Source organism: Orycteropus afer, unplaced genomic scaffold (genome assembly GCF_000298275.1).
Source record: "Orycteropus afer afer isolate SDZICR_OR568_19922 unplaced genomic scaffold, OryAfe1.0 scaffold00078, whole genome shotgun sequence".
NCBI lineage: Eukaryota > Metazoa > Chordata > Mammalia > Tubulidentata > Orycteropodidae > Orycteropus > Orycteropus afer.
In genome coordinates this window covers 156,990-164,398 of record NW_006921665.1, presented here as the reverse complement: position 1 = coordinate 164,398, position 7,409 = coordinate 156,990, and the positions used below count along the sequence as shown (strand labels likewise).

Genomic DNA, 7,409 nt, shown 5'->3' with positions numbered 1-7,409 from the left:
TTTCTTTTGTTTTTATGGTGAATCACATTGATTGTTTTTCTGATGTTGAACCATCCTTGCATACCTGGTATGAATCCCACTTGGTCCTGAAGTATTATTTTTTTGATAAGTTGTTAGATTCTGTTGGCTGGGATTTTGTTGAAGATTTTTGCATCTGTATTCATGAGGGATATAGGTGTGTAGTTTTCCTTTTAAGTGGTATCTTTCCCTGGTATTGGTATCAGTGTTATGCTTGCTTTATAGAAGGAATTTGGGAGTATTCCATGTTTTTCTATGTTCTGGAATAGTTTGAGTAGTATAGGTGTCAACTCTTCTCTGAACTTTTGGTAGAATTCTCCAGTGCAGCCATCTGGGCCAGGATTTTTTTTTTTTTTTTTTGTGGGCACTTTTTTTATGACCTGCTCAATTTTTTCTTTTGTTATGGGTCTGTTAGGTCTTGTGTTTCTAAAAAGATGTCCATCTCTTCGAACCTGTTACAGTTCTTCGTAATATTCTGTTATTATCTTTTTTATTTCAGTTGGTTCTCTTGTGATGTCACCCTTTTCATTTATTATTCATGTTACTTGCATCTTCTCTTTCTGTTCCTTTGCTAAATTGACCAGGGGTTTGTTGTTTTTGTTAATCTTTTTAAAAAACCAGCTTCTTGTTTTGTTGATTTTCTCTCTCTTTTTTATTTTCTGCTCTGATCTTTATTATTTCCTCACTTCTGGATACTGTAGGTTTCTTTTGTAGCTCTTTTTCTAATTGTTGGAGTTATTGAGTTAAAGCGTTGATTTTGATTCATTCCTCTTTTTTGATGTGTGCATTTATTGCTATAAATTGACCTGTGTACTGCTTTTGCTGTATCCCATAGATTTTGGTAAGTTGTATCTTCATTCTCATTTGTTTCTAGGAATTTTTTTTATTTCACCTTTTATTTCTTATGTTACCCAGTAGTTTTTGAGCAGTGTATTTTTCAGTTTCCACATACTTGATTTTTTTCCCTTGGTCTTCCTGTTATTGATTTCTAATTTTATAGCATTGTGATCTGAGAAGGGGCTTTGTAATATTTCAGTGTTTTTGAATTTATTGAGGCTTGTTTTGTGTCCTAACATATGGTCTATTCTGGAGAATGATCCATGTGCACTGGAGAAGAATGTGTATTGTGTTTTTGTTGGGTGGAGTGCTCTGTATATGCCTGTGAGGTCAAGTTGGTTGATTGTGTTGTTGAGTTCTTCTGTATCTTTGTTGCATTTTTTCTAGTTGTTCTGTCCCTCCTTGAAAGGGGTGTGCTCAAGTCTTCTACTACTATTGTAGAGTTGCCTGTTTTTCCTTTCAATTCAGTTAATATTTGCTTTATGTATTTTGGAGCTTTTTCATTGGGTTCATAGATATTTATTATGGTAATGTCCTCTTGGTCACTTGACCTTTTTAGCATCATATAGTGTCCTTCTTTGTCTCTTATGCTATTTTTTACCTTGAAGTCTATTTTATTGGAAATGAATATTGCCACTTCTGCTCTCTTTTGGTTGCCAGTAGCTTGATATATTTCTTTCCACCCCTTAATTTTTAGTTTATTTTTATCTTTTGTGGCTAAGGTGGGTCTCTTGTATGCAGCATATCAATGGGTCTTCTTTTCTTACGCAGTCTGCCACTGTTTCTCTTGACTGGTACATTTAGTTCATTTACATTGAGAATAATTATTAATAGGTATGAATTTTTTGCTCTTTCTGTTGTGTTTTTTGTTGTATTGTTGGTGAATTCCTTGTTCCAACTATTTTTCTGTGCTGAGTTCATTTTGTTATCAAGTGTTTTTTCTCTTTTCATTATTATTGGTTTTATGCTTACTAAGCCCTTACGTTTTTCTTTGTTCTGAGTTTGCTTAGAAGGATTGTTAATTATTTTTGTGGTTGCCCTGAAGTAAATTCTTATCTCCCTCAGTTTGGAACAGTCAATTCTATAAAGACATTATCCTGTCTTCCTCTCCATTTGGAAGTTTTGTAACTAAAACTTTTATTCCCTCTATTTATTTACTGGGAGCTCTGGTAGCATAGTGGCTAAGACACTTGCCTGCTAACCAGACGGCTGGCGGTTCAAACCCACCAGCCACTCCTTGGAAGGAAGGTTGGGCAATCCTACTTCCGTAGTGATACTGCCTCGGAAACCCAAGGAGGGGTCGCTATGAGTCGGGTTTGACTCAACGGCACATAACAACAACAACAACAACATTTATTTACTTTGTTGCTGGTGTCATATACAGATTGACTCCCTTATTTCTCTGTGTACATTTCTTATGAGCTTATTTTGAGAATCTTTTTCTGGTTTGGTTTCTAGGTGATGATGTCAGGTGTTTTGATTTTAATTTGTTGTTCTTTGTTGTGAGTTCTCTATTGGAAGGATTTCCTTTAGCATTTCTTGTAGGGTTGGTCTGGTTTTCACAAATTCCCTTAATTTCTGTTTGTCTGAGAATGTCTTGATTTTACCCTTATATTTGAGGGACAGTTTGGCTGGATATATAATTCTTGGCTGGCAATTCCTTTCCTTCAAGACTTTATATATGCCATTCCACTGCCTTCTTGCATGCTTGTTTTCTGCTGAGAAATCAGTTTTATTGATTGTCCATTGTAGGTGACATTTTGTTTTTCGCGAGCTGCTTTCAAGATTCATTCTTTGTCTTTGGTTTTGGAAAGTTTGATTATTATATGTCTTGGCGACTTTCTCTTGGGATCTGTCCTGTATGGGGTTTGTTGAGCTTGGATGACTATCTTTTCTTCCTTCCTGATATGTGGGAAATTTTGTGTTAGCAAGTCTTCAAAAATTTTCTGTGTTTTTTTTTTTTTTTTTCCCATGAGTTCCAGTTGTGTATTTTTCTTGTTATTTTGTTCTTAAATGATTTTCCTGAATTCTTCCAGGGTACTGTCTGTCTTCTTGCCCTTTCTGTTTGTAGTTTCCTTGAGCTCTTGTGGGGTCCTATATATATATATATACCTTCTGAATTCCTTCTCAGATAGTTCTATTGCTTGTTCTTCCTCTAAGACACATATTTCTTTACTCTGGACTATTGTTTCTGTTATCTTGTCCTGTTTTTTTTGTTTGATTTGAGGTTGTCTGTTGTTTCCTAGACAGTTTGAGGTTGTTGTCTTTAATTGCTAGCTTTGTATTGATTTGTTTTGCCCTAATTTTATGTTTTACTATATCTGGGAGTATGTACCATGTTCTTCAGCTATTAACTCAGCTGACCAGGGTCGCTCTCCAGCTCTTTGTGTGTTGGTGTAATCACTGGTGGGGATGTAGGTACAGGTCTCTGTTCATTGTGAATAGGATTTGGTGCTGGGAGGAACAGGTGTTGTATACCATCTGTTGTTGATGCTGTGGCACAGGAGCTATTGGTGTTACCAGTCTACTGGGTGAGGTGTTCTGTGTAGCAGCTATGGTTGCCTAGTGAAGGTTTTATATGTTCTTCCTATTGAGCAAGGCAGGGGAGAAAAGAAATGAGGGGGGAAAAAACCCAGTAAATAAACGCCAGAAGTGAACCCCAGGATAGAAAGGCAGAAAGAGGAGTTTTCTGTGTTTGGAGCAAGATAATTCAGGCAGCAACCTGGGTCTTTTTGGGGGCTTCTGCTGAAGATGGTGCCCAGCTGTCAATCAAAGTCTTGTGGTTCAAATCTGGGTGTGGTTTCAAAGGAAAGAGCGGACTGAGAAACTGCAAAATCCCTGTGCACAGATTCAATACAAAACACAAAGGGTTTCCAGGAGATGGGCCCAAGCCCACTGCTGTGCACATGCTTTGGGGCTCTGCCTGCTGGGGGGACACTTCTCCTTTTCTCCCACTCCACCCCAGAGTCTGCAGCAGCCCAAGCCAAGGGGTGGGGGATCCCCAGTCCATTTCTCCGTAAGATCTTGGTTTCATCCTTAATGCCCCTGCTCACCTTAAAAAAGTTCCAGTATGGCTGTTCTGAGTCACCATCACCTATGGGGTCTACGGTGTTTCAGCAATGCCCCCCCTTCTCTACCTTTCTTCCTCCTTGACTTCTTTTGTATTTCTAATGATTCTTTTCTCTCTCTGCTGGCTGGGCAGGCCTGCCTGTTTTTCCCAGGTGTTTAACCTGCTCTCTTTCTTTGCTTTCACTGGATCTAATACTTATCTTTTCATTAGTTGCTCATAACTCCAGTATCATCATTTGTATCTGCTTCACCTAGTTGCTGTGAGTCTCATTTGGAAGAGGGAATGATCATGGGGATTATCTGTAGGAGGCCATCTTCCCTTTCCCAGTTTTATCTTTATGATTTGTTATCTTCATTTCAAGGAGCCCTGGTGGCACCATGGGTATGTGCTCAGCTGCTGTCCAAAAGGTGGGCAGCTCTCAAACATAGCAGCTGCTCCACAGGAGAAAAGATTTGGTGATTTGCTCCCATAAAGATTAAACCCACTCCCATTGAGACAATGTTGATTCATAGTGACCCTGTAGATCAGAGTAGAACTGCCCCTTAGGGTTTCTAAGGCTGTAAATCTTTACAGAAATAGACTGCTTCATCTTTCTTCTGCCAAGTGGCTGATGGGTTTGAACTGCTAACTTTTCAGGTAACAGCAGAGCACTTAACCAGTATGCCACCAAGGGTCATTCCCATAAAGATTACAGCTTGGGAAACCCTATGGGTCAGTTCTACTCTGTCATATGGGGTCTCTATTGAGTCAGAATAGATTTTATAGCCCCAAACAACATCCTTATTTCACTATATAGTTTCCCTTTTAACTTTTAGAAAAATCACAAAATAACAATTGTCATTATTCCAATGATTATTAGGTGATAATCATTGATTTCATCTGTAAGTTATTGTCAGGAAGAAGTTCTTTAATTCTGTTACAAGACAGCAATGAATGATTACCCAACTTAGTAGGATCCAGAATGGGCCTGGAGTTCTGTTTTGGTCTGTTTTGTTTTCGATAGTGGTAGAAGCATCTATGTAGGTGGGGGTGATGGTGTTGGTGAGTTGATCGCTTACCATTCAGAAATGGTAATGCATAGTCATTAAGGGCTAAAATGATGCTAATAATTGTGCTAATATATGACTCAAGACCTAAAAGGTACTGTTGAGAGAAATAACTCCCACTGTTCTCACTCGACATGTTATTACTTTATCTTTCAGCTTAGGCTTTTTAAAAATGGGATATAGCAGTACATAGAGATATGGAGGGAATGGGTCAAAAAAGTCTTGATCAGTATTTCTGGAAACAGGATCACAAGCACCTATGATGCTTGTAGAAATGCATATCCTTGGGCCCCACTACATTTTACTGAATTAGAAACTGTTAAAAAGTTTCCAGATGATTCTCTTGCACATTTTGGGTACCTGATGATCATTTGGTCCTGTGATAGCCCCTAGCCATATATGGCTATTGATGCTTGAAATCTGGTAGTCTAAATTAAGATATGCTGATAGTGTAAAATAAACACTGGATTTCAAAGCCCTAGGATGAATAGAAGAGTTTAAAATACCTCATTAATACTTTTTATTTTGACTTAATGGTGAAATGGTAATATTTTGGCTACATGGGATTAAATATACTATTAAAATTCCCTTGCTGCTTTTTACATCTTAATGTGATACTGGAACATTTTGCATATGTAGCTCACATCGTTATCTCCTGGATGATCTCTTCTAGACACTAAGAATATGAATCCATGAACTAGTTGCCAGATAGGAGGGAGCAGCTAGGGACAATCAAAAGACTTAAGGGAAAAGATAGACAAGAGGGTTGTATTAGTCATTTGTCTGCTTTTAATTTTTTTTAATGTTAATAAGTGTTGGTTATGACAAAGGGGATATTCTTAGTGTAGGACATAGCATTGTTAATAATTCTTGGAAAGCAAATCAAAAAAGAATTTGAGCCATGGGCACCTGATTGAATATGAATTGAGAAGCTTAGGGAAAAAAACAACTGGTGTGGAAATGATGTGAAATTTTATTAAAGGTCCAGTGGAATCTTATGAAGGCCCACAAAACTAACATGCTTAATATCACATTTGTGCATTATCAACCCAAGATGAGCATCTTAATTCCTTTAAAGATTTGTATCCTAGAAAGGTCAGTATCTAAAGTGAAAAAGGACTTATTTTTTGTAGAGGGAGCACCAGCTGCCAAACTCCAGAGCATTGTAACATTCTTGATCTAGTGTCCAACAATCTTTGAAGCAAAAATTGCATTAAACTTTTAGGTATTTTATTTAATTGCTTAAATACTTTCTGGAATTCTTTTTAAGTCTAGAAATGTTGACAATTAGGTACATGTACATAAATATGGAAAGAGTGATAGTGATCATTTAATTCAGGTTTTACAATGTTTTCAGCAAAATAGTATTTTCTAAAAAAAGTGTGGTAAAATGGATATTCTGTGAACTTCAGCATATTATAGGTTAAGAAGAGTCCTACAATTTAGAAAATAATATTACTTTATTTACCCCAAAGTTTTGTGAGATTATTTGACCATAGGACTGTTACGTTTTTTTTTTATGAGTATGAATACCTCAGAGAACATGTTATAGGAAACACTTGAGTTTATTTCCTCAAAAGAAAGCTGAAATGTAAAGAGATACGCTCTTATTCTTAGATCATTGTTCTTTCTAGTATATCACTATTGTTTTCCAGATGATGGTATTATTTTAAGTTGTAGATAACATCTTCTAGTTTATATATTTCACTAGTTGATGTTTTCTCCAGTCTGCAACTTATAAATGTATCGGTGGGAACCAAACAGAGCCCTTTCTCTAAGTTCACATAAATATTAAACTGTACTGTAATGTTCTTCTAAAAACCTTAATATTTGTGTTGCAGCCTCAAACTTCGATCTCTCCGTGTTAATGTGGGACAGCTGCTGGCTATGATTGTGCCTGATCTAGATCTTCAGCAAGTAAATTATGATGTTGATGTAGTTGATGAGATTTTAGGACAAGTTGTTGAACAAATGAGTGAAATCAGTAGTACTTAACAGACATTTGATGTGAGACAATAAAAATATTTGCTCAGTTCTTTTCGTTGTACAGCTTTCAAAATGTAAACAATTTTGTTTTATATATATGATAGGTAACAGAAGAATCATAATCTTTGTATTATGCATTCAAAGTGTGTTGAATTCTATGCATTCAAGTGTGGTCACAAATATTGTGGACACATTATCATACTTTTTAAAATAACTTGACAATTGTTGGTATTGAGTGGCTGAGTATCTAACTCAAGATTCTGTTTTGAAATGTAAATATTTGAAATTAATTCTACACATATTTTTTTATTACCCTAGAGGATGTCAGTGTTTTTCACCAAGAGCTTTTCAGGTTGCTCCCAGCCTTTGTGCAGTCTTTTATGGTTCCCCAAAGTGTATTTTTCTCTGAATTGAGGGCTGTGCCATAATACAAATGGAAATGTTACTTTTGA

The 7,409-nt window shown here is 36.6% G+C and overlaps 1 protein-coding gene across 1 annotated transcript in view; it reads left to right on the top strand.

The window, feature by feature from the left end:
- The window catches only part of MORC3 (MORC family CW-type zinc finger 3), a 62,510-nt gene extending 55,544 nt beyond the window's left edge, over positions 1-6,966 (top strand). Inside the window, exon 16 of the mRNA XM_007941250.2 lies at positions 6,813-6,966. Coding sequence (XP_007939441.2) covers positions 6,813-6,966 — 154 coding nt within the window. The remainder of the gene's footprint in view (positions 1-6,812) is intronic.
- Positions 6,967-7,409: the final 443 nt, after the last annotated feature.